The 27,787-nt window shown below is 44.8% G+C and overlaps 1 protein-coding gene across 5 annotated transcripts in view; it reads right to left on the reverse strand.

Annotated features, from left to right (window-relative positions):
* The window catches only part of R3HDM2 (R3H domain containing 2), a 1,111,447-nt gene that overhangs the window by 137,856 nt on the left and 945,804 nt on the right, over nt 1-27,787 (reverse strand). For all 5 annotated transcript variants that reach the window (XM_069230792.1, XM_069230791.1, XM_069230789.1 and 2 more), the window contains one exon: nt 9,758-9,902. In XM_069230792.1, the coding sequence (XP_069086893.1) occupies nt 9,758-9,902 (145 nt within the window). The remainder of the gene's footprint in view (nt 1-9,757; nt 9,903-27,787) is intronic.

Here is a 27,787-nt window from a genome sequence, read left to right on the forward strand (position 1 = left end):
TGAGCCACAAAGCCTCCTACGTTTTGTTACACTGCCTCAGGACACTCCAAATAGTGGAGATACCCTGCACCAAGCCCCACTTGGTTTACCAGGAAAATTAGTAAAACACCAGGAGGAGTGTACACCCCAGCTGGGACCACCTCTAGGGTGCCCAGAGCTGAGGAGAACACCTCCTGGCATAATTCTCCATCTTGTTTTGGAGGGAGATACCCAATAGGGTTAGGAAGCTGCGCACCTCCCTAAAGGGAGTGGACACAGAAAGGATGTAGCCACCCACAGGGTCAGTAGCCACTGACTACTGCCGTCTGACCCCTGTAAAGCCCCTAAATCTAGTATTTAGGGGCACCCCTTGAACCTTGCTCTTCAGATTCCTGGTGACCTAAAGAAGGACTGAAGAGCCGCACCAGCAGTGAAAACTCCAGACAAAAACTGACATGGTCCCAAGCCCTACTGGCCTGTCTGCAGCTTCAGGACTCCTGCTACAAGGGGGTGGAGCTAACCACCAAACACAATGGCCACTTTGTAGCAGAGCTCGTGAGAGCCGCAGTACATACCCCGACAAATCCGCAAAACTATCCGGCCTTGAACTCCACAAGATACCGCTCATGAAGTGGCGGTTCCGAGGCACCCAAGTCGGCCCCCCTGTCCCAGAGATGAAGAAGAGACGAAGACACCCAGAGAAGACTGCAGGAAAACCAGCGGTGTATTCCTGAGGAAAGAAGACCTGTGGAGAGAGGGGACCAAGTCCAAGAGTCACAGTGGAGTCCAGGAGGAGTAGGAGGTACTACCCACCCAGCTGTGAATGCAGGAGTTGGTCGACGGTACTGAAGAACAGGTCAGCACTGCAGCCCTGGAGCTGGAAGAGAGTTCCTGATGGATGCAGAAGATGTCCGTTGCCAGAAGGAAGATTGCAGATGGGTGTTGGTGCAGGATTTCCACCAACAAGCCTTGGCAAAGGCAAACTCGCGGTTAGTGGAAAAGAGGTGCTGCTGGGAACCAGCAAGGCCCAGGAGGACTCAACCCAGGATGGGCAGTCACAGGGGATCCTCAGCGTTGCAGAGCGTCCTCAGGAGCAGGGGCAGCACCCACAGGAGTCCCACAGGAAGAGGACACAGGATTCTCAGAAGAGGACCACACAGCACTACAAAAGAGGATCCCACGTCGCAGGAGAACCACACAGGAGGCTGTGGTTTGCAGGATGGAGTGCTGGTGCTACACACCGCCTGAGGATCCCTTGGAGGAGATGCAAACAAGCCGTGGCATCTGCAAGAGACGCAGTGCACCGGGGTACTGTCCTGCATGGGAAGGGAAAGGCTTACCTCCACCAAAGTTAGACAGCTGGCAGACAGGACTACTCCGGACCACCACCCATGATGCAGGATCCACGCAGTTCAGCAGGAGAGAGGATCCACATAGCAGGTCGTCACTTGTTGTCAGTGCCTGAGGTTACAAGGGAGTGACTCCTTCACTTCAAGGAAGATTCCTTCTTCTTGTGCAGGTTGAAGAGTTGCAGTCTTCTGAGGATACACGGCGAGGAAATTGTTGCAAAGCTGTGAGGTTCCAGTCACAGTTCCGAAGGCCAGAAGTCGAAGCAGAGGTTGCAGAGGACTCCTGCTGGAATCTTGCAAGCCGAATCTGAGGACCCACCCAAGAGAGAGAGACCCTAAATAGCTCTGAAAGGGGGTTTGGTCACCTAACCAGGTAAGCACCTATCAGGAGGGGGCTCTAACGTCACCTGCCTGGCCACTCAGATGCCCCAGAGGTCCCTGCCAACCTTAAAAACTAAATGGCAGAACCCAGGGACCCTCTGGAGGAGCTCTCGGCACTAACCCTGGGGTGGTGATGGACAGGTAAGTGGTCACTCCCCTTTCCATTGTCCAGTTTCGTGTCAGAGCAGGGACTGGGGGTCCCAGACACGATGTGGACTGGTTTATGTACGAAGGGCACCAAATGTGCCCTTCAAAGCAAACCAGTGGCTTGGGGAGGCTACCCCTCCCAAGCCAGTCGCAACAATTTCCAAAGGGAGAGGATGTTACCTCTCTCTCCCAAAGAAAATCCTTTGTTCTGCCTTCCTGTGCTTGATTAGATCAAGCAGCAGAAGGGCATAAACATGTCTGAGGGGTGGCAGCAGCTGGGCTGGCCGGAAAACCCTGTAAGACTGGTGGTAGCAATGCTGGGGGTCCTCTGAGGAGCCCCCAGAGTGTATGGAATCAAACTTGCAACAGTATTGGGGTATGATTCCGACATGATGGATACCAAACATGCCCAGGTTTTGAGTTACCATTATGTAGCTGGCCATAGGTAGTGACTTATGTCCAGTACACGCGTAAAATGGCGTCCCCACACTCACAAAGTCCAGGAAAATGGATCTGGAGTTTGTGGGGGCGCCTCTGCTAGTGCAGGGGTGCCCTCACACACAGGTAACTGCACCCTGCCCTCTGGGCTGACAGGGATTACCATATGGGGACTTACAGTGACCTGGTGTAGTGACCTTTGGTAAAAACCGGTGCATGCACCCATTTCCCGCAGGCTGCAATGGCAGGCCTACAGAACCCTTTGCTTGGACTCCCTATGGGTGGCAGAATAACTGCTGCAGCCCATAGGATCACCTGGAACTCCAATGCCCTGGATACATAGGTACCATATACTAGGGACTTACATGGGGGGGGGGCAAGTATGCCAATTGTGGGAAGAAAAGGTAAGTAACAACCAAATTTAGAGGAGAAAGCATAATCACTGGGGTCCTAGTTAGCAGGATCCCATTGGACACAGTCAAACACACTGACAACAGGAAGAAAATGGGGGCAACCAAGCTAAGAAAGAGGGCACTTTCCTACACCCACCTACCGGATGGATAGGAGGCTATTACAACCGGGAGGGATACTGGAGGGCCCTGTACTCCTCTTCCCGTTGTCACACAATCTCGACCCCACGTCAGTGACCTTAGGCTACTGGCGCACCAAACACAAGGCCCTGGGCTGAGGAGGAAGATTAACCCAAGCCACCCCGCTCTGGGATTCTGAGGCACAGGGCACCCTGGGTGAGCTCCCCGGGTTCACGAAGTGGGATCTTATCGGCGTATCAAAGATTGGTGACCACTAACCACGCAATGCCGTTACGACCTTCAACAAACTGCAGGAGTATGAACTGGCTCCTTCGGAATACTTCTGCTACCTACAAGTGCAACACACTTAACGCTCAGCCCTCCCATTGAGGACAGAACTCCCCTGGAAGGTAGATTACTAAAAGAACTCTTACACAAAAAAGTGATCTCCCTCACCTACAAAACCATACTCAACAACTCGCAAGACATACTTCAACATCTTAAGCAGCAGTGGGAACGGAATCTGGAAGAGCTGGGTAGGACCCCGGACGGCCTAGGTCTTCGGCGAGTTGGGATGGAGGGGTCCTTCATACATATTCTTTGGGAATGTCCAGAGATTAGACAGTACAAGTCCACCGTGCTGGCATGCTTTAGTAGTCTCCTAACGGAGGAACTGTCTTTATTGATGAAAAGATGCTTGCTGAATATATGGGGACCCACGGTTCAGGGAAAGTCAGAGAGACTGCTGGTAACACTTGGTATGGTGGTTCATGTCCTGTTTATATCGTTCTGTGCCGAGAAAAGCCCATACTGTGTAATGTATGCTTGTCAACCTTTTAATAAAAAAGAATAAAAAATAAATAAATAAATAGAAAGACTCCTGCTACAAAAAGAAGACTCGTCCTGCAGGACCAGTGACCTCTAGAAACCCTCGAAGGACTGCCTGCCTTCCATTAAGACCAGATTTTATGAGGACAGCGGCCCTGTCCACAAAGAAAACTCCCACAAGGACCTCGAAGTCCTCCGTATCTGAGAGCCCTGCCCTGACATCCATGACCCAAGTCCAGGTGGCCCACCTGACCAGAGAGAGACCACAGGTGAATCCGACCTAGAGTCCACCCCGGGTTGACCCCTCATGGCTACCACCACAACACTTGAAGCCTGAATCTAGAGGACCCATCCTGACCAGTGAAGATACCCAAAGCCTAAAGGTACCCCTGCGCCCTCAGCCCCCTGGCCTTGGGGAAACCAGCCGATGGTCCATCGACACCCAGAGGAGCCTCAACTTACCTGTCAGTCTTCTTCAGTCAACCCCTGGACCAAGCCTGCAACCTCTTTGTGAACCCCAAGTTCCTCACTGGAAAGCATTGGGCGCCCAACGCTGTATTTACACCTTTCACCCGGCAGCCCCTGTACCGTTGAGAGTGTGTTTGGTGCTTACCTGTGCCCACCCCCGGTGCCGATCTACCCGCCCCCCCCCCCCCACACACCCCAAGGACCCATGCCCGGAGAATGCAGGTACTTACCTGAAACCGTTGTCCCAGTGTCCATAGGATTCCATTGGGTGCTGGACACTAACTTTGACCTCTGCATAACCCCTGAAGATTGGGACAGCAAGTCTAGTACTTACTTATAAACTGTGTATGTACTTTTTCTGCCCGAGGACTGCATTGCCTTCAATGAAAATCGCACTGTCTACTTTTGATACTTGAAAGTGATATATTCTTGAAACTTTACTTACCTGCAACAAAGATCCTTTTGGTTGTATGAATAAAGAAAATGTTTTGATACATAAAACACTGGACTGAAGATAGTCATTGAGTGTGTGCCTCATTTCTTGACTGTGTGGGTACAAAAAATGCTTAGCACTACCCTCTGATAAGCCGAATTGCTTAACCATACAACCACATGTTACAGACCCATCTCGCTAACTGACTAGGTAGTCAAAGTGACTGGTCAGGGTATTGACTAGACAGTTGTCCTGGTTGGAAGATAATGGGATTATCTTTGAACTACAGTATGGTTTCAGGCTCTGATGAAGCACCCTTGACCAATGCATGAATATGAATTTAGTTATAATCAAATATGCTGTTGCTAAGCAGGGATATTTACTTATGGCCTTCATAGATCTCACATCCATATTTGATGGAGTTAACAGGGACAACATTTGGGCTTTGTTGACATCGGGGTGGATGTCTGCACTTTTCTCCTTTTAACAGATCTGCATAAAGTATAGGTCAACCACCGTTAACATATGGCATGAGAGGCTAATACACCACAATTTTCTTGGTTAAAAGAGGGGTCAGACAGGGGTACATTTTAACTCCTCTTTTTATTCACACTGTACATCAACCAGTTAGAACCAGCCTTAGTCTAGGGTGCTAAGGGCCTACTTAAAGAGGGTGGTAGGCCCATCCCAGTGCTTCTTTATCCTGACGATGTGGTCTTGCTATCCTGAACATCCCTTGGTTAAAAATACTTACTTCAATGCTTCGAGGAGTTCATGGAAAAATCCATAAATTCTACAAGTCTTTTATAAGGGTAAGAGGACCTAAATCTACAAAATCTTGTCGGCAAACTATCTCAGGCTGTGAAATCACAAGGGGGCCTATGTTTCCCTATTTTGGGGTAGAGTTTGACCAGAAAGTGGTCTACTACTCTATCCATCAACAAACTGTCATTGGTTAGGTCCACTTCACAGTTTTGCCTCAGGCTGGGAAATAAAACACTCCTTACCATGATTAAGATCTACCAAATCAAGTGTCTTTCAGGCGCTTCTTACGGGAGTGACATCTGGGGCTATGAGGACACATTTTACAAAAAGGGAGAATTCTTTTTTAGATAGCTCCTGTCCCACCCGAATATATATTGCCCACGAGGATGTCGGAGTGGGCTATATATTTCTGATGTCCTCACCCTCTGCTCCCTGCTTAGATGGTTATCTGTCTGGGCATCAAGTGGATCATTCGTTAACAATGACCTCATAAGGGATTGTCTGAAACTGGATGGCGCACATGGCACTGGATGGCTGGGTTATGTCAAATTTGTTTTACGTTCTCGAGCAGCTAGGCTTATTTAAAAATCTCAAAAGTATTACCGGATCAGATTTAGTTTAAAGTCACTGTAATTTTGCTTGCGGGAGGGAAAAACCTTTTACTGATGTTAAGCCACATTTCAAATTGGCAGGCCAATCTATCCCTTTTAATTGTTTTCTTATTAATGCTTGATCTGTGATTAAACATAAATATGACCTTTTTGCATTTTTAGAACCTTACAGCCCTCACTTAGTATTCCTTACAGAGACTTCGGCTGATTAAGCCTTCAACCATGACTATGCTGCTGCGCTTTCTGCTGGATACAAGTCCAGCAGGTTAGATCGGTCAGGTAAATGGGGAGGCGGTGTTGCAATCATTTTTTGTAAAACGTTAGAAGTGGCACCTGAACCCCTGCATTTTGCAGAATGCAATGAGCTTTCATTTAGATGTAAACTTACCACCCAAGATATGTTTCACAGTGTGCTAATGTATATAACCCCTGGCCCAAAAGCGAAGATCTTGGATGAATTCAGTAACTAGTTAGACTCTAGTATTCATTATACCAGTTTTATAATACTATGGGATTTCAATTTCCATTTAGAGGATGGTGAAAATTGAAAGTTGGCTCTCTTATTGAAAACTTTAAGCTGTTTCAGCATGAATGAAAGTGTGGAGAGAACCGCTCATAAGGCCTGCAACATACTGGATGGCATTTTAACAAACCATCCTAAACTCAGAGTAAAAAAAAAAAAAAAGAGCTATCCATCACTTGGTCAGAACATGCTGCTATACATTTCAGTTTGCCATCCTCTAAACCTATAGTAGCTCCAGTTTGGATGGAAAAGAAGAGCCACAATTGGAACAAACTGAATTAATGGTTATAACAAATGTATTGAGGAAAAATCAGGTACTGTACGGAGAGAATTAATCAGGCTGCTAATTCAGCTAAATAACTTTTTAGAACTTTTCCGTTTCTGACTAAGTCTAACTCTTAAATGTGTGCTCCCGCTCATCAGTCTTTTTGTGACAAACTTACAACCTAGTTTCAAGATAAAGTTTTATCAGTCTATGACAAATTTGATCCCATTAGATCTTTTTATGATTAGACGAAGGAAGCTGGTTCTCCTCCGCCTAGGTCGGCTGAATTTCTAAGGTTCCCCTTTCTGACAGAAAATCAGGTGGCGAAACTAATTTTGCTGATCAAGTCTGGTGCTCCTTCAGATCCGTTACCACCTAACGTAATGCACTTGATGGTTCACAAGATAGTACCCATTATTACAAATTTATTTTGTAACCTGCTGGAAAAAGGATGTTTTCCTCTGGAGTGGAAAAAAGCTTCAGTTCTACCACTGTTTAAAAAAGACCTCCCTTGATTCAGCCGTCGAGCAAAATTACCGTCCAATTTCCAGTCTTCTATTTCCTGTTAAGGTTTTGTAAACCATAAACAAAATTCAGTCAGATTTTCTGGATAAGTACACGTTTTTGAGTGAATAACAATTTGGCTTTCGATGTGGTCATAGTACGGAAACTGCTTTAGTTGCAGTGGCAGAAGAAATCAAACTGATCATGGACAACAACAGGAAGGGTGCAGTGGTCTTGTTAGACCTTTCAGTGGCCTTCAATACTGTGAGTCATGTGGTTCCTATGTGAGCAGTTTGTGGACACTGTGATCACCGGCTCTGCTTATGATCCGCTTTCTTCTTTCTTAGAAGATCGTGAACAAAGAGTGACTCTCGGGGACTTTAACTCCAGAGCTCTGGCTCTGTCGAGTGGGGTCCCCCTGGGTTCGTCCCTCAGCCCCATGCTGTTTAATCTGTACGTGACTCCTTTAGCTAAACTCATTAATTTGTTTGGTTTCACAAATATAGCATATGCTGACGATACTCAGATTGTAGTTTAAATCTCTGGGAACACTAAAGAAGTGTCAGATTGGTTCAAGAAATGTATGAAGGTGATTAAAACTTGGATGAAAAGAAACTGTTTTAAACTAAATACACAAAAAACATAATTTCTTCTGTTCGGTTAATATTGTTCTTTTACGAAATACATCCTGGTGGCCCCAATTTTTAGTCTGTCTCCCTGTGCCAGCCCCCAAAGACAATAATCTAGGAATGATCTTTGATGGGAACTATCATGTGTGGATCAGATCAATAAATTGTCATCTTCCTGTTTTGTTTGTTCTGAAAATGTTAAGGAAATTTTTTCTTTTATTACTTTGGAGTTACAAAAATTGGTGGCACCATCTATCACCAGTGACTGCACATTGCTAGAAAACTTTTTCTTGGTACAGCCTGACGTCAGGGTAGGGCTTCCGCAGGAGTTAAAACCCACTTGAATATATAACTAGTTCCTCAAAAAAATTTTTTTTTTGCATATTTCTTATCTGCCAGAATCCAGTCCACCTGTAGTAGGCTTTGTATTGGCAGCTGACCAAAGTGGCCTTTGCCTATTGAAAACTTGCTATGCTTTGAAGATGCTACTCCAGTGGCATCCAAGACAGCAACAAGAAAGGCCTTCGGAGGAGGTTCCATCAGTGCTGAAACTGGGTCAGGGAGTATGTGAGTAAGGCCAATCGGTGCCTTGCGGTGCGCCATTGGGACAAGTTTGGTTGGACGCCTCTACAGCTTCTTGGGTACATTGTAAGACCAGAGGGAGCCAGGGCGGAGCAGAGGAGGACCATCATTACCAGCACCAGAGACTGGAAACGTAAGAAAAGGAAAATGAGGCTCCAGTCCAGGGGCCAGGGCTGAATCCAGCGCTGGGTCCATCTCACTCACAATATGTTCTTACAATGATGTGGAATCTAGGGTTGGGAAACAAAGTGACCAACTGGAAAATACACCAATTGAGCAGGATTGTCATTGAGGTGTGCTTGGGCCCCAGCAACCAGAGATGTTGTGCCGGTCTGGGCGTAACATCTGGTTCTGAAGAGAGACAAGAGCTCGAGATATTTGGGTGAGACATCCCAAAACACCACAAATACACTATTTTTTTTAGAGTAAGAGTTTCCATCAAAGACACTTCAGATCTGTACTGAAAAAAAGAACTGTTAGTGCGCCATGGTGGTGCCTTGTACTACTCCATGATGTCATGTCCAGTATGGATTCCCAGTACTTTGACCCTCCCTTCTTGGAGCAGGAGATTGGTTTCAAGTTTCAGTACCCATTCTACCATTTTGTGGGGACTGAAGAGGTGAGGAGTCTGATGGAAGAAGTAACCATTAAAAAACAGCCCCTTGTTGACGGTATGAGTAAGGCAAACAGTACCTGCCAAGGGGAAGCTACTTTTCAAATTCATAAATACAATAGGTCTGGTTCCTTGGTGCAGAACAGGCAATAGCTCAAATGAATAGAGTAAAAACGTCTGTGGTGACAAGGAATCCCCAATGACCTGATCCTAAGCTTAATGTCAGCAAGAGGGGAAAAAAAAAAAAGATTTAGGGGTGGGGGGGGGGGGACGGGGGGGTGGGGTGGGGGGGGGCTTTTGTGCTTCCTTTTGCGGGAAGCCTCAGCTGTCACAGAATGCCAAGCATATCTGTTGGAAGATCACTGGGATTGTGCAATAATAATAAAAATATGGCCTTCCTTTCCCAATTTCCTTAGGGGTCATCTTTTGATAAAAACATGAGATGTCTGTGGAATGATCCAACATTACATAAAACAAAGATCTTGAAGGGATTGAAGATGTACATTGTGCCTGTGTATATATTTTAAAGAGTTTGGAGCCTAGGGGGAATGTTTCTAATAGGAAGAAAAACAGTTTGATTAAAACGTTTCCTAAGAAATCAAGGCCTCTCCAAATTCCAGCATACAAAGATTACAGACAGAAGACACTTAAAAATAGCTATTAACAATTATCCAAGACGCCCTCCACTAGGCCCTCTCTTTCTAGTTCTTACCTTGTGCGGGTACCATAGGCCGGGAGAACTGTGCAAGGACAGGTAGCGATGTCATCCCTGTGCAAACACTGCTGAGGTTGGTAACGGGAGAAGGCGTTGGTGACTGAGCCGGGGACGTGATTGGGCTGGTCATCTGGTTACTGGCCTGCAGACAGAGGCGGGTAAAAATAGTTAATTTACAAGCACTAGTTAAAATTAGCTGCATTATTTGAACAGTTGTGAACAATTAAGCCTTAAAGAAGGAATACAGCTAGCCTAAAGAAGACGCAAGCATGAAGAGTGTGTGGTTCATAGAACAGTTTTGCTTCACTTTTTCAATTAAGGTCACTGTGTTCCCCTGAGTACTTCCTGTTGGGATACTGGGATTCAGTGGTGGCTAGAGAAACAGCCCTCCATAATGGATCTCGGTAATCATAACAAATAAATCAAGATTGCCAAGCTCTTGGGTTGCAGTGAATTGTATGAGTTCTCCTTAATCGAAATCTAAAATTACCATCACTACTCCAGTGTTCAGACCAAACCCAAAAGCTATGCCAAGGTTACCATTACCTAGACCTAAAAGCATGTCTCCTGTTCCGGTAGCTCAGCATCACCCTGTTGCACGCTAATGTTCTCACTGAGCAAGGATCAATCAAGTATTTGATACACCACATATTAAAGAACCATTTTCTACATTCATCCCAATCACTGGTTCTATTAAATTAATCAACATAAAATACTGAGTGTCAAAGAACATTCACAACTTCACACTGATGTTCATGCATTTTCTCTTCTCAGGCATGCAAGAAAGGCTACCAGCGGCACTTCAATAACTACGCTTTAAAGGAGTACTCCTGAAAAGGTTAAAAAAACAGGCAGATCAGTAATTAAAAGGACAGCACATCAATCAGGTCATTTTTCACTTTTGTCCATCACTATATTACTGCTGGATTTCAAAATCAAACATATGGGTCCGGCACAAAACAAGAGATGCATAAGGCTGCTGTCAAACTCATTCTTATTCTTTTATGACGAAGAATATGGTCAATCAAGAGCTGTCTTAAAATACCAGAAGTGGACAAAGGAGTTAATGGCTTTGGAAGGTATTGTCAACCTCCTCTGATTTTGCCATGTTCACAGCAAAGCAGTGACTACTGGTTTGAAGAGATATGGATAGATAAAACGTTGTCTAACAAAGCCAAAGACCAAGACAGCCTTTTGGGAAGCAATAGAAATCAACCAGACGAAATGGGTGGGCTAAGATGGTTTTCAAATGCAGAATATGTAAACAAAGGAGAAACAGCCTTCTTAGCGAAGTCACAAGTCTCTTTAAAGTAATGTTTGAAATGGGGACTCTCAGGCTTAAGATCTATGAGGCCACAAGATACAATGACATTTGTTTGTATTGTTCTTTGACAAACTCTCAGACAAAGAGAAGTCTTGCGTTCTATTTGTGTGCTCTTTTGATATTCACAATAGAAGAGCATGATGATTCCTAGCTGAAATCACCACAGCTCATCAGAATAAAAAGATGATGTTTACATTTACTAAGGCATTTTGGACACAAATTGGATTTTTTTAAGCTAACCATATGTGGAATTGTAGGACTGAAAAAAGAAAACGACGGCTGGATCTTGGGTAGGAATGCTTCTGTAATCAACTGGCTCTTTAATTTTGTACAATTTATATTTTTTTGGGATAACAGTTTATGGGAAAATAGTGTGAATTTGCTTGGCACTGTACCAAAACATGCCATTTAAAAAGAAAGTTGCAGCAATAGGTACTGTTGCCTTAGAAAATCAGTCTTGTGGCAAAGTGACATGGATGCAAGTGACAGCCGAGTGCTGCAAGGAGGTTGTCAAGAGGCCTTCCAGAACCTTGAATGTGTCTTCTGGGAGTGATTGGCTGGTGCCTCTATTGTGGGAGGCTACATAAAACCCTGTTATAATACTATCCAATGCAACTGAAAAAAAGGTAGGTAGTGAGCAAAGTTGTTAAAGTAGAGTCTTAATTTATAATGTTTTTTTTGTTTATTCAAAATCACCATGCAACTTTCCCATTTTCTCTTTAAGGCATAGGCTCTAGTGAAAGCCTGCCCTGGACCTGCATAGTGCAGATGGTATTTCTTCCAAGAGGTCCTTGAAGAAGGAGTATATGTACAGGAGTGTGGAATTCCTATAGCCCAACACCCAGGACCTACTGTTTGGGGTCAAGGACAACAAGGTTTCATGTTTATTTGTCCTTCGGACAAGTAGGCCCAACCCCCTGCAGCACAAACCCTTTGGCTTCCCGTGTACAGTACCAAATAATGGAGCAGGGAAGGGAAATGTCTGCAGCTGAGGAATTGTTTGGGCCTATATGTTAATGTGTTAATGCTGTTTGAACTTGTAAAGCCTTTATTATTAGGGTGAGCGCTCTAAATAGATGTTGTAGATTCGGACTGCACTACTGAATGTGTACACAGTAAAAAAAAAATGTGTACACACATTTGCAAAGTTTAACTATTTGAGGCTACATATAATGCTCCCAGAATGCTCTCTGATCAGATGCACATATGTGTAAAAGCTTGAAAGTAAGATTAATGATTATTTGCTTTGAGAATAAAAGGTTCACAAAAAAATGCAACTAGGAAAACATTTTTGCTAAACTACTGTGAGGTTTTAGGCACCATTTCTTTGAAGCATCAGTTAGTCAAATGTGTGAATGTATGCTCGTATTTTCCAAGAAATATTCATAACGGAATATCAGTATAACCACTTCCAACAAGACTGTGGGAAACATGAAAATAAACAAGCATTGGCAAAGCCAATAGATCTGACATTGGTGGTCAGTTGCTTGGTTTTGTCAATGCTTGTCTTGACATGTTTTTTTGTAAAACTTTATTGCTGTGTTGAGCTGCCAGACCCTCACCATTGTACCAAACATTGGCAAAAAGGATAAGTTACTTACCTGTAAATCCTAGTTCTCTTCCAGGGGTATCCTCATCAAAGTCATAAACATTTAATATTCCCGCCCTCGTGCGGGGACCCTGGAGCATACATAAAATACACACATATAAAAGTATGAAATATGCACAAAAAATATATATATATATATATATATATATAGCATTTTTAGTAGACAAATTTTCATACTAAACTCATATATACAGGGAGTGCAGAATTATTAGGCAAATTAGTATTTTGACCACATCATCCTCTTTATGCATGTTGTCTTACTCCAAGCTGTATAGGCTCGAAAGCCTACTACCAATTAAGCATATTAGGTGATGTGCATCTCTGTAATGAGAAGGGGTGTGGTCTAATGACATCAACACCCTATATCAGGTGTGCATAATTATTAGGCAACTTCCTTTCCTTTGGCAAAATGGGTCAAAAGAAGGACTTGACATGCTCAGAAAAGTCAAAAATAGTGAGATATCTTGCAGAGGGATGCAGCACTCTTAAAATTGCAAAGCTTCTGAAGCGTGATCATCGAACAATCAAGCGTTTCATTCAAAATAGTCAACAGGGTCGCAAGAAGCGTGTGGAAAAACCAAGGCGCAAAATAACTGCCCATCAACTGAGAAAAGTCAAGCGTGCAGCTGCCACGATGCCACTTGCCACCAGTTTGGCCATATTTCAGAGCTGCAACATCACTGGAGTGCCCAAAAGCACAAGGTGTGCAATACTCAGAGACATGGCCAAGGTAAGAAAGGCTGAAAGACGACCACCACTGAACAAGACACACAAGCTGAAACGTCAAGACTGGGCCAAGAAATATCTCAAGACTGATTTTTCAAAGGTTTTATGGACTGATGAAATGAGAGTGAGTCTTGATGGGCCAGATGGATGGGCCCGTGGCTGGATTGGTAAAGGGCAGAGAGCTCCAGTCCGACTCAGACGCCAGCAAGGTGGAGGTGGAGTACTGGTTTGGGCTGGTATCATCAAAGATGAGCTTGTGGGGCCTTTTCGGGTTGAGGATGGAGTCAAGCTCAACTCCCAGTCCTACTGCCAGTTCCTGGAAGACACCTTCTTCAAGCAGTGGTACAGGAAGAAGTCTGCATCCTTCAAGAAAAACATGATTTTCATGCAGGACAATGCTCCATCACAAGCGTCCAAGTACTCCACAGCGTGGCTGGCAAGAAAGGGTATAAAAGAAGGAAATCTAATGACATGGCCTCCTTGTTCACCTGATCTGAACCCCATTGAGAACCTGTGGTCCATCATCAAATGTGAGATTTACAAGGAGGGAAAACAGTACACCTCTCTGAACAGTGTCTGGGAGGCTGTGGTTGCTGCTGCACGCAATGTTGATGGTGAACAGATCAAAACACTGACAGAATCCATGGATGGCAGGCTTTTGAGTGTCCTTGCAAAGAAAGGTGGCTATATTGGTCACTGATTTGTTTTTGTTTTGTTTTTGAATGTCAGAAATGTATATTTGTGAATGTTGAGATGTTATATTGGTTTCACTGGTAATGATAAATAATTGAAATGGGTATACATATTTTTTTGTTAAGTTGCCTAATAATTATGCACAGTGATAGTCACCTGCACACACAGATATCCCCCTAACATAGCTAAAACTAAAAACAAACTAAAAACTACTTCCAAAAATATTCAGTTTTGATATTAATGAGTTTTTTGGGTTCATTCAGAACATGGTTGTTGTTCAATAATAAAATTAATCCTCAAAAATACAACTTGCCTAATAATTCTGCACTCCCTGTACGTGTGAATAACAGCAATGCAGACTATATTCATAAACAGGCTAAAATGCTTTATTTCTATGGATTTTTTTTTGTTTTTTTTTTTAAACAGACCTTTCCAAAATTACAATAAGAGAAAAAAAACTTTCCAAAGCCCCCTAGCTGGGCCCAGAGAAAGAAGCAGTAGCAACATCAGTGAAAAAAAAAAAAAAAAAGAGGAAAAACTACATTGAAAAGAAAGGAGCATTATTAGCCAATAGGCTGCATGCAGGTTAACACAGGAGAACCATAACATTCTGGCACTGTGCCTTTAAGACCCTGAGCACCTCCAGTATCCCACCATGCCTCAGGGGTGAAGGAGAGGTGACAGTTGGTTCACAGTTAGGTCAGTACTTTTTTACGGTGACAACTTGTCCAGCAGATTCGAAAGATAGTGTGTCCTGCACTTCTAGGAGACTTGCGTCCGGGGAGGCGGGTGGGTTGTTTATGACTTTGATGAGGATACCCCTGGAAGAGAACTAGGATTTACAGGTAAGTAACTTATCCTTCTCTTCCAGGGGATCCTCATCAATAGTCATAAACATTGAATAGATTAGCAAGCCCATCCCTTAACTCTGCGGACTGTTTAATAGAAGTGCAGGAAGAGATATGCATTATGTAAACCAATTTCTCAGAGATGCTTGCCCAACCTGGGCATCTGCTCTGGCATCTGAGTCCAAACCGTAATGCCTAGTAAACGTATGTACAGACTTCCATGTAGCAGCCTTACAAATTTCAGAGATTGGAACATTATTAAGGAGGGCCGCAGTAGCCGCCTTTCCTCTTGTCGAATGAGCCTTAGGCCTAGCCAATAGCTGTTTGTTAGCCAATTGAAATGCAGTAACAATACATGAAACTATCCATCTAGATATGGTTCGTTTTGAGGCGGCCTCGTCTGTTCTCAAATGACCGTAATTTACAAATAAGTGGTGAGATCGTCTAATTAGTTTGGTCTTATCCAAGTAAAATTTTAGCACTCTTTTCAAATCCAGGGAGTGCAAAGCTTTCGCCGCCGGAGTATCCGGATTGGGGAAAAAAGTTGGTAGTGAAATAGTCTGATTGATGTGAAAATCTGACACCACCTTCAGTAAGAACGAAGGATGAGTTCGTAGAACCACTCTATTCTCATGGAAGACCGTGTATGGTTCTTTGGAGGACAAAGCCTGAATTTCACTGACCCTCCTCGCGGAAGTAATGGCTACCAGAAAAGCCGTCTTCCACGTAAGGTGTTGCAAAGAGGCTTTGTGGATAGGTTCGAAAGGAGGGCCCATGAGTCTCGATAGTACTATGTTTAGCTCCCATGGAGGAGAGGGTTTTCAAATGGGTGGAAAGACTTTATTTCAAACCTTCTAAGAAATCCTTGACTACTGGCCTTGTAAAAAAGGATTCCTGAGAAGGTGACTTACGATAGGCGGTAATGGCAGATAAATGTACCTTAATAGATGACACTTGCAGACCCGATTTTGCCAAATGGAGCAGGTAAGACAGTATGACCTCCTCCTGAGCCAGTATAGGATTCTGACCTTGCTGACGACACCATATGTAGAACCTCTTCCACTTGAACGCGTAAGAACGCCGCGTGGAAGGTCGCCTGGACTACTTTAAGATGTTCATGCACTCCTGCGAGAGCCCTAGGTGCCCATACTGCAGGAATTCAGGAGCCATGCCATCAAGCTCAGAGAGGGAAGGTTGGGGTGAAGTATCCTGCCTCCCAGCCTGCAAAGGAGATCAGGTCTGCACGGCAGCCTCCTGTGAGGCTGTTCAGATAGGTTGAGGAGATCTGTGTACCAGAACTGACGAGGCCATTGCGGAGCTATGAGAATCATTCTGGTGCTGGATCTGTAGAGTTTGTTTATCACCGCAGGTATGAGGGGAATCGGTGGAAAAGCGTAGAGAAATATCCCTGACCAGTCGGTCAGACCTGGATGCGAAGTCTGGGCATTTCTTGTTTTCCTCGTCTGCGAAGAGATCTAATTGAGGGCGACCCCATTGACCGAAGATGCCTTCGACGACCTCGTCGTGAAGAACCCAATCGTGGGCGTCCTCAAGAGTTCTGCTTAGGAAGTCCGCCTCCACGTTCTGTTGCCCTGGTAGGTGAACTGCTGTAAGAGAAATTCCCCTCGCTAAGATCCAATGCCAGATGGCCTGAGACTCCCGAGATAGGGGAAGGGATCTCATTCCTCCTTGTTTGTTCAGATAATACATTGTCGTCGTATTGTCCGTTTGCACTAGAAGAGATTTCCCCTGAATCGATGGAGCAAAAGAATTGAGAGCCAGATGAACTGCTCTGAGCTCCAGCAGGTTGATGTGGTACCCTCTTTCATTGTCGGACCACAGGCCCTGAGCTTGAAGGGAACCCAGATGAGCTCCCCATCCCTGAAGCGATGCATCCGTTACCAGAGTGTCAGACGGGATTAGCTGGTGAAACAGAACTCCTACTGACAGGTGATGTCTGTGCATCCACCATCGTAACGATTGTAGTGCTCCTATCGGAAGACGCATTCTGTCCTCCCAGCGGCCCGTGCTCTGGTTCCAGTTGTTTTCCAGCGCCTCTTGAAGAGGCCTCATATGTAGCCTGGCATTCGGGACAATGAAAATGCACGAGGCCATGGAGCCCAATACAGATGTCACCTGACAGGCCGTAGGTGCGTCAGACCTCAGAAGGTCTTGACACTTCCTCTTTATTGTTAACAGTCTTTCCTCCGAAGGATACACTCTTTCGAGCTCTGTATTCAGTATTGCTCCCAGGTAGTGGAGGTTTTGCGTTGGGGTCAGGGTGGACTTTTGGTAGTTGACTTGTAGACCTAGAGATCTGAAAACACTGAGCACAATGTCCAGATGGCTTTTCGCCTGCTCCGGAGAGGAGGCTTTCAGTAGCCAGTCGTCTAGGTATGGGTAAATGAAGATTTTCTGCTTCCTTAGTTGCGCCGCTACTGTTGCTACGCATTTTGAGAAAACACGAGGGGCAGATTTTAGGCCGAAAGGAAGCACCTTGAACTGATAGTGCTGGGAGGCTATCAGGAAGCGTAGGAATTTCCGATCTTGGGAATGATCGGGATATGAAAGTACGCGTCTTGCAGGTCTATGGAGCACATCCAGTCTCCTCGATACAGCTGAGGGAAAATCTGGTGGAGAGCCAGCATCCTGAACTTTTGCTTTTTTATATACTTGTTCAGTAGTCATAAGTCCAGAATCGGTCTGAAAACTCCTTCTCGACCTTTTTTTGCTACCAGAAAGTAGCGGGAGTACACTCCTTTCCCTCTGTGCGTGACTGGGACTTTTTCTATTGCCTTTTTCCGTAAAAGAGCGTGAGCCTCTTTGCGTAATAGGCTCATGTGAGCCGGATTGCATTTGGTTGGTGGCAAGTGAGGAGGAGGTTGTCGGAAAAGAAGAGAGTACCCATTCTCTACAATGTTCAGCACCCATTTGTCTTTTGTTATGCCACGCCACTCGTGAATGAACGCTGTGATACTTCCCCCCACCGGAGTGGTGCACGGTGTTAAGGGAAGCGAGTCCTCATTGTTTAGCAGGAGCTTTGGGTGTGGACTGCTGAGGTCTGCTTGACCCTCGGTCTCTCGTGGCCTTACGAGATTGGAAGAGTGGACGCCCTTGTCTCTGTTGTGGCCTCTGGGACCGTTTAGGATACACTGCTGCGCTTCCTGCTTCAATCCTGTGAGTCTCAGCCAGGAAGACCTTCTCGCACAAACCCCATGCGCGTAACCATGTGCTGCTAAGTCTGCCCCATCTGCTGCTGCACTGATGACCTGATTGGAGCCAGGCTCCCCTCCTGAAGGATCTCCTGAAAATCCTTCCTGTCCTCCCTAGGCAGCTTTTCAGTCAACCTGCTCATCGAGTCCCAAAGTAATCGGTCGTATCTGCCTAGGAGTGCGGAGGCGCTGGTGACCTTCATCATGGAAGCCACCGTGCCACACATCTTCCTCCCCAGAGAGTCCAGGTGCCCACTCTCCTTGTCTGGTGGAACCGTGGAGGATGATGCCACTGAGTGCGTCTTTCGGGGTGCGGCCAATATGACTGCGTCCGGCGGTGGCTCAGTCCTGAGAAACAAAGAATCTTGCTCAGGTGCCTTATATTTCTTTAAGATCGTAGCAGGAGCTGATCTGAGGGTGGCTGGTGCTAAAAAGGTGTCCATGGTTGGTTGTAAAAGACCAGGCACCAGCGGTAACAATTTCTTTGAAACCGCTCTGTGTTGCAGGGTCTCAAAGATCACGGATGAGGAGGTTGAAGGTTCCGGGACCTCAATATTCAGCTTTTGTGCTCCCCTGAGAAGCACCTCGTTAAAGGTTGTGATATCGTCCACCGGGGAAACTCTAGCTGATGGAGAATCTGTTAGAGTCTGGGAGTACTCTCTTACTGAAGACCCCGACGACGACCAAGAAGGAGACCTTCTGCGATGGCGTGAACGTGATCTAGATCTTCTCTGGGAGCGTGACCTGCTCCGAGATGTTGTAGCGGCGCGTCGAGGCCTAGTGGCCGACTGGCGAGACGCAGAACAAGCCCATCCTGCCCGCGCTGTTGGCGATGGTGTTCTCTGGAGAGAAGCCGAAGGTGAGTACATCCTCGAGTATTGTGAGTCTGGAGAGGCAGTCGTTCTATTAAGGCTCTCCAACCACCTTGGCGACAAGTTGATGGGCGAGACATGCCCAGACGATGCGGCTCTCGACCGCCATGTTTGAACCACTCCTTATGGAGACCGCCAGAGTTGTAGGAGTGGTCTTGTCCGCCGGTGGTAGCCGACGTTCATCTCCTTGTAAGACAGGCAAAACCTGTGTCGACGTCGACAGTTACAACGACGTCGAAGGGAGTGACGTGGGTTGCTCTGGTCTCAACGTTGAGCGCCTCGACGATGACCGGCGATCCCTTGACCGCGACCTGCTCGACGTCGTGTGCCTCGCCGTCAAGAGATGGGCCGTCGACGGCGGATGTCTTTGCTCTCGCCGTTGAGGCGATTTTGACGTCGTCTTTCGTGCCGTCGAGGAGTGCGAGGCCTTCGACGGCGAATGGGCACGCCGGTGCCGGCTCGACGTTGAACGGTGGGTTGCCATCGACGGAGATCTGCCCCTGTGGTGGCCATGTTCCTTCGACGTCGTATCTTTTGAAGTCGGCCGGGTCGCCGTCGACGGCGATGTGACGGTGGCAGCGATGACGTCGACGGGGAACAAACTGCTGACGTCGATCTAGCCTGTCTCTCCTGAGAATGGTTTGTTGGCTGCCTGGGAAGCGAAGAGGACAATGTCTTCTGCCTCTCATGAAGAACATGAAGTCTGATCTTCTCCCTGTCCTTCAGAGTCCTTTTTGACATGTTCTTGCAGTGTCTGCAAGTGTCAGGGCAGTGACCCTGAGGCAAACACACAATGCAAAGAGTGTGTGGATCTGACTGGGCCTTCTTCTTCCCACAGGAAGGGCACTTCACAAAAAGAGAAGGCATTTTTCAGTCAGGAAAAAATCTCTTGAATCAGACAAAGGTGTAAAATGTCGAGCAAAAGGAGAAAAAACGCTGTTTTTAAGTATTTTCCTGAGAAAAACTCAGAAAAACTGAGAGCTCAATGCTCCAGGATCCTCGCAGAAGAAGCCGGAAAAAAGAACTGACCTAACTGTGAACCAACTGTCACCTCTCCTTCACCCCTGAGGCATGGTGGGATACTGGAGGTGCTCAGGGTCTTAAAGGCACGGTGCCAGAATTTTATGGTTCTCCTGTGTTAACCTGCATGCAGCCTATTGGCTAATAATGCTCCTTTCTTTTCAATGTAGTTTTTCCTCTTTTTTTTTTTTTCCACTGATGTTGCTACTGGCTTCTTTCCCTGGGCCCAGCTAGGGGGCTTTGGAAAGTTGTTTTCTCTTATTGTAATTTTGAAAAGGTCTGTTTAAAAAACAAACAAAAAAAACTCCATAGAAATAAAGCATTTTAGCCTGTTTATGAATATAGTCTGCATTGCTGTTATACACACGTATATATGAGTTTAGTATGAAAATTTGTCTACTAAAAATGCTATATATATATATTTTTCATGCATATTTCCTACTTTTATATGTGTGTATTTTATGTATGCTCCGGGGTCCCCGCACGAGGGCGGGAATATTCAATGTTTATGACTATTGATGAGGATCCCCTGGAAGAGAAGCAAAAATATTTCTTGGTCTCAAAAAGCACACATTGCCACAATAGTTCCTGGCACTGAACAAAACTACTTGGTGTGCCAATATGCTCCTTGTGAAAGAGCAGAATGCACCCAAAAATGGAATATGTCTTTGCATTAGTGAAGATTTACGAATTTCAATAATTTACAAGAATTTAAAGTAGTAGTCAAGGAAATCGCACTCTTAAAAATATTTGTGAACTGTATTTTAAGCATGAGCAAATATGCTTGTGTGGATTTGCTCATGCGAAAAATCAGCTTTTACAAGTTCACGTTCCTTTCAACCACTTTTTCCCCAACCCTGGAAGAAGCTTTATCTCTGCTCTTGACAGGAGTACATTTCCAACCTTTCTCATTATAGGCAAATATTAGAGAAGTGCTGGTCAAAACCCTAAAAACATGCAATTAGGTTTGCACAGACTCAAACAGGCATCCCAGCTGTGGAACTACTGCTTTCTGTTACCTCCAGCCCCAGTATGTAGATCTACGGAAAGGTGGCAAAATAAGGAAATTGCTGGTATTATTCAAGCTGTACTATGCTATTATCCCTGACATAATAAGAGAAGTATTATCAGAGCTCTTATGAATGAAATTGGTGCCATAATTTGTCACTGCACTACATGGCACAAAAGGGACAACCAGATTTTTTTTTTTAAATGACATGTAGATTTACGAAGCAACCAGTCCCATGAACAAGTAGATATTTAATTATCAATTCTGCACCCCTGTAAGTATCTACATAATTTGAATCAAGTAAAGTTGCATCTTCATAAACAGAAAAGCAACAGAGCCTGAAACACGTGATGAGAATATTCAGGTTACTGGGTACTGCATGGTAGTGTCCCAGGCTGAAGGCCTTTTGGATTAGGATTGGATTCATAGGAGGCAGGCCAAATGGGGCTTTTGCTATTAAACTAATCTGACTGTGTGTAGGACCACAGGTGAGCTAATAATTAACTCCAAAGCTCAGCATGAGTTTATGTATTCTAAGAGGAAAAAACAAGTCACCTGAAACATATAAATTAAAGTATATGCTACAAAACAATTAAATAACTAGGTTTTGAGGAGAATCTATTATTTATGGCTGTTCATTCCCCAGCTCTCATTACAAATGCCATAGGACTCCCTGGCTTGTTTAGTTCCCAAGACAGTAATATCTAACAATGCAAGTGGGATTCGAAGGCAAAAGATATGCAGTATTATATTTTGAAAATAAATCAGCTAAAATGAAGATACTGAGTGTTGCAAAGTGTAGAAATACCCCAAAAAAGAACATGTTACTTACCTTCAGTAATGCTCTTTCTGACGGATACTCTTAACTACAGACTGCTCACCTTTAGAATATTCCTCAGGCGTCAAAATGGTTCAGTAAGTTTTCACAGCAATGCCCCAGCATGCCGCTGTACAAGAATGCACTGGCGTCATTCAACCCTGGAAGTGTTGGAATGGAGCCACATGTAAGTGGCACTACTATGCGTCAATGGCAGCTTGTTGCTTGACTCTTTCCATACCCTGGACGCAGAGCACAGGTAACCTGAGATACTAGACTGTTGATCTCTAATTTGGAACCTCTTTAGATGTTAAAGAGAGAACATTTCGAACAAAGAGAAGGTGAGAGGGCAGTGAGGAATTTGCAGTTATAGTCAATATCCACCAAAAAAGTATTACTAAAGGTAACTTGCTCTTCAGATGGATACTTCTAACCACTGATTTCTCATTTTAGAATAGGTACCTGGCTGTCAAGCAACAGTTGCTTTTTGAAGACGTCCACTGATGCCCAAATTGAGGCCAGGCAGATGTCAATAACGGGCACCTCGCATGCCAAAACAGCGGAACAGGCAATCAGCCCCTCTCAAGGCTGCTTTGCATCACTGCAAGTCTTGATACTGAAGATTAGCCACCATGACAAAGTCTTTTTTTCTGTACTGCTTTCTTTTCTTCTTTTTTGGTGCTCCAGAGACCCTCAACAAAGAGCTGATTGTTTACTTGATGGTATCTGATACAATCAATATAAAAGCTTGAAGCTCTCTTGGGATTCAGTTTCAATCAATGCAGTCTCTCCTCCTGTGAGAGGTGAGATGGGTCAAAAAATATTGGTAGGGTAATGGATTGCCCATGTGAAAAAGCGAGACAACTTTCAGCAAAGGGACTGTCTTAATTCTCAAAATTGGCTTGTCTGAGAAAAAGGAGTTGAAAGATGGCTGGAGTTCACTTATAAAATGAGCTTAAGTGATCGCAAAGAGAGACTTTTGAAAGGGAGAAGATGCAGCAAGCAGATGTGCATGGATTAAAAGTGGGTACACATAAGGGAACTCGGGCCAAATTAAGATCCCATTGTGGCATCTCAAACGTTATGGGAGTGAACAGATGTGCCAAACCTTTGATAACTGGTAATTTAAACAAGAACGGATGCTCTAGCAACTACAAAAGGGCTGAAAGGGCCAACAAATAACCAATCCAAATACATCCAAAAGTTCCGCTTACATTGGGTCTGTGGTGTGGTCTCAACACCAGGCCACAAATTTGCTCCAGCACCTGGAGTATATGAACTTTGTAGAAGAATGCCTAGGCTCAAGGATGACATTCACAACCTCTGGTTGTAGACTGAACGCAGTCAACCGTAGCCACTTTGGGACTGATTTACAGTTTGGCGGAGGAGTCACTCTGTCACAAACGTGACATATCCTGTCCGCCGTGCTACAAGTTCAATTGGCTATTACAGGATCGTAATACGGCGGACAGGATATCCATCACGTTTGTGACGGAGTAACCCCCGCCGCCAAACTCTAAATCAGGCCCATAATCTTCAGAGATGCTGCCCTGCTGCTGCAACAGGAAATCCTTCTGCAGCGGTAGCCCAATCAGAGGAACAATGCTCATGCCCAGAAGTTCCAGTTACCACACTCTCCTGCTCCACTCAGGAAATGCTGCATTGACTTCACCCAGTCGTTCCTACTCCTCTTCAGAACTCAGGCCAGGAGAGGAAGTGGCACAAAGTCCTACAAAAGTCCTGTGCTCCAGTCTAGACTGAATACATCTCCGAGAGAGAACATTCTTGGGAAACTCCAACCCACAAATGTCTTGACTAAGCATGTTTGATGGTGCTGAGAAGATCCAGACAGGGTTCTCCCCACTTTCGGAAGATGTCCTGCGCCTCCTCAGGATACAACCACCATCTGTGATGTGGTAGGTGTCGGCAGCCTGGCATTTAAAGATCCTGCCAGCTAATTAATGATCAGGGAAATGGCCTTAAGTTTCAGCCAAACCAAGAGATGCATAGCCTCTTGGCTCAAGGCTCTGGACTCCGGACTCCACTATGCCCTCCCTGTTGTAGTGCAACATGGCGGTGGTGTTGCCTGTGAAAACCTGCACCAGCTTTCCCTTGATGGACAATAGGTAGGCCTTCAATACCAGGCGAACTGTTGTGGCTGCAGGCAATCTGTGTAGGCAGGCTTCTGCCAGAGACCAGAGACCTCTAATCAATTCCTCTCCCAGATGACCTACTCTGCTCAGTAGGTAAACACCAGCCATCACATCAGCTCAGGGTGGGGAAGCGGGAGCGGTCTGCCAATGGTAAGCTTGCAGTGGAGCAGCTACCATAGCAGATTTTGTGCAGTCTCATCTGAAATCAGAATTACATTAAACAGCTTTCCTAGGTGCTGGGCCCACTGAGACTTCAGATCCAACAGCAGAGCACACACATGCAATTTGGCGCAGTGGACAAGCAGGGTGCATGAAGCAAACACACTAGGAAGCCTCACAGCTGTACCCACTAAGATCTAGGGCCATGCTGATACATTGGGATTATGCCCTGGACGTGTTGCAAACGAGGAAAGGCTCTCAACTGCACTGTCTCACCATGTCAATAAGAGTTGTGCGTCTTTGGCTCGATGGTCTAGAACCTTGATGTCGGAAGGTTTGCTGTCATGCTCATGTGGCCTACGACTAACTGGAGCAAGCCCAACTTCAACAGCAAGTAGTCGCGGTAGGGGAAACATGGTATCCAAAACCTCTGACAACGTGTGGCAACCACCTCAATCACTTTTACCATCACTTTCATAAAGATCCAAGGGGTGCTGATAAGGCCGAAAGAGAGATTGGCAAACTGAAAATGCTCCTGGCCAACCTTAATTCATAGCCAACATCTGTGGAACCGCAGGACGGGCACAAGAAAGTAGGCATCCTGCTGGTCCAAAGCAACCACATGCTTAGATCCATGGCAAACAGAACTTGGGCAAAAGTGGCATTCTGAATTTGTTCCTCAGAAGGAAGGCAATCAAAAGGGCAAAGATCTAAAATAGGATGTAGGCCTCTGCACTTTTTCAGCATGAGGAAGTAGAAGCAGTAACAAACATCTCTTCTTCAGAGCCTGACACCCTCTTGATGGTCCATTTAGTAGGAGAGATATGTCCCCTGAAAGCCGCTTTTATGTGGAAGGGAGTTGAGGTGCATCAGAAAGGAATGTTAGGGCATAGCCCTGCTGGACATTTTGGGAGACCCCCCCTCTGCCGGTTATAATGGCCTGTTACTCTGAAAGAAAATATCTGATTTTTTATGCTCTGGATTGACAGAGCAGCTGTTGCCAGACAACTATGTGAACATCACTAGAGGGGGACTTTGGCTCTGTTTTTTTGGGCAGAAATTGTGTGCTTCCACGAAAAAGTGCTTGCCCACCATTCAGCTGTGATCATTTTGCTCATCTATCTAATTGGCTGAGCTTGAACTTACAGGGGCACACACATGACATTGTAATGCTGTTCAGGTCTGGCTTGACAGTGCAACTCTCACCTGACCTTTTAACCTATATAAATTTTATTCTACAGCTCTTTGCTTCCACACAAATACATACTCAATCCGATGTTATGTACTTGTAATGCTTCACATTACCCTCAAACATTCCTTTAAAGAAGACCTATTGCATTGCCAATACTTGTTGGTTATTTTCAACCTGTTGATCACTGGAGAATATTCCTGGGATTGCTTCCCCATAGCAAGCAGCTAGAAAGTCTAGTGATCGTTTTGGGGCGCCCACTGAGTGTCCCAGACCTCTATCATAGGAGAGTGCGTCACATTTTCTGCACACCCCTGCCATCTACTGATGGACGCAGATGTTTGCAAGTTATTTTTCTTTGAAGTATGTTCCATCTCGAGATGTGATCCCTCTCTGAAAACTAGAATACACCAGAACACAGACTCCACATAAGACTGAATTTCCCTCCCAGCAGGTGAACAAGGTATGTGGAGTAAACCAGAGCAGGACAGTAAAAAGAGGTAAAGGGGCACACTGATTCACAGTATAATGTGTCTAAAAAAGAAAACAAATCTGAAGCAAGAATTTGTTGGGGGGTGCGGGGGAGAGGAAAGAAAGGGGCATATCTACATCACTACAAAACAATGGTAACAGGGTAATCTATTTCATTTGTAGCATGTGCTGTTGTGAATCACAGTCTGCATAGACTACGAAGCAATGCACTCCCTCGTAAAGCAGTGTCATGTAAGCAAGTAAGCCAGATATTTGGAATAAAGTTCTATGTGTTATTAACCCGACTTATGCTTCCTGGTGGGTTTGAGGGTTCATAGACTGGTGTGTGTTGTGTACCATGAAACAACCTTACAGATGTCTGCTAGAGGAATGCTGCCTAGAAAAAACATTGCAACTCCCTTCATTTTAGCAGAAAGGGCTCTCAGCACAGAGCAGTGTGTTAGGGTTTCGCATAATTGGCTTGGATGCACTCCCCTTGGCATCTTGCAAGAACAGACTTGGAAATCAGATTTGTCAAGTGGAGTTTTACAAGCGTAACAAAACAGTTGCGACTTTTTGTGAATGGAATTAGTATACTCAATTTAATGCATTAGAGCCCTCTTAACACCTCATGTGTGCAATGCTCTTTTGGCCATTTCCTCAGGATGTGTAATGAAAAATGTGTAAATAAATGGTTTGTTGACAAGCAATGGGAATACCGTCTTTAGCAGGATGCAGGGATTTGTCCTCAGAATGACTTGTGAACCTGAAGGAAAAGGGTCCTCCGCTGTTATGCTTTCAAATCACCTATCCTGCCCAAGGAAGTGAATGGCAATAAGAATTCTACCTTTCAGGAAATATATTGCATTCCACACGAACGAAATAGCTCTAGAATTCTGAGATTTCGATTTTTCCCAGTGTACATGTTTATTTTCTATAGCATTTTTGTTTTTTTTTCCAGGTTGTGGACATCAGCAACAATACTAAGTTATTTTCTGTTTATTAATGGGTGGGAAAAGTTTGTTTCATAGGCATATCAGTTTTTGCTATGTTTTTAAGTGATGCACGTTGTATTTATTATAGTTGATTATAGGTGTTGCATTTTCAAGATGTTTAATGCTTTTTCTTAAAAGTATATTTATTAATGTTTGTTTTTTTGTTTGTTTAATTTATTCTTATAATTCTTTGGCACACTGTTATAGTTTCATTTTAGGCTTAGTTGGAATATTAGGATTTTTAGAGTTGTGTCCTTGCTATGGATTCTAGGTATCATAGGCCTTGGTGGTTAAATGTTTTTATCCTGCACTGTACTATTTGCTTCATTTCTTCGGTCTGTTTGGCTACTCTAGGTTTTAGTTGGGTAATAGATTGCTTTGTTCTGAGTTGTAAGCAACTTAAGAAAACAATTTCTAGGAACTGATGGAGGGAATGGTGACTTTGGCCTAGTGCACTGAAAGGTGTTGTGCACCTATCCCACTGTGTTGTTTTGGCTTCTTGAGCCTTGGTGCTCTAGTTGGATTAGTGTCTGACTAGAACAGTGCAGTCTGACAACCCAACTATCTTTCAAAATAGTTTGTGTTCAAGTGTTTGGTAGTACTGAGATTCTATGAGAGGCTGTATGGCAGGGGAACCCCTTTTTTTCAAATCTTGTAGGCTTTTGTTGTGAACTATACACAGTGTAGATTTCTGGATGGGTCTCCCAATATTCTGGTTTAGGTGATAGTAAAGCACCGTATAAAAGAATGTTTTTAATGTTGAACTATAATGGAGTTGATAGATATATAGAGCACAACTTACACAAAAGGTATTAGTGTTTTAGTACTCTCAATTTATGGTTTACATATTTGTGAATGGTGAAGGGCAGGATTTAAATGTGCCATCCATCATCCACAGTCTACTTAGCAACAATCTTAGCAGGTTGTTTT

Source organism: Pleurodeles waltl, chromosome 4_2, assembly GCF_031143425.1.
Source record: "Pleurodeles waltl isolate 20211129_DDA chromosome 4_2, aPleWal1.hap1.20221129, whole genome shotgun sequence".
NCBI lineage: Eukaryota > Metazoa > Chordata > Amphibia > Caudata > Salamandridae > Pleurodeles > Pleurodeles waltl.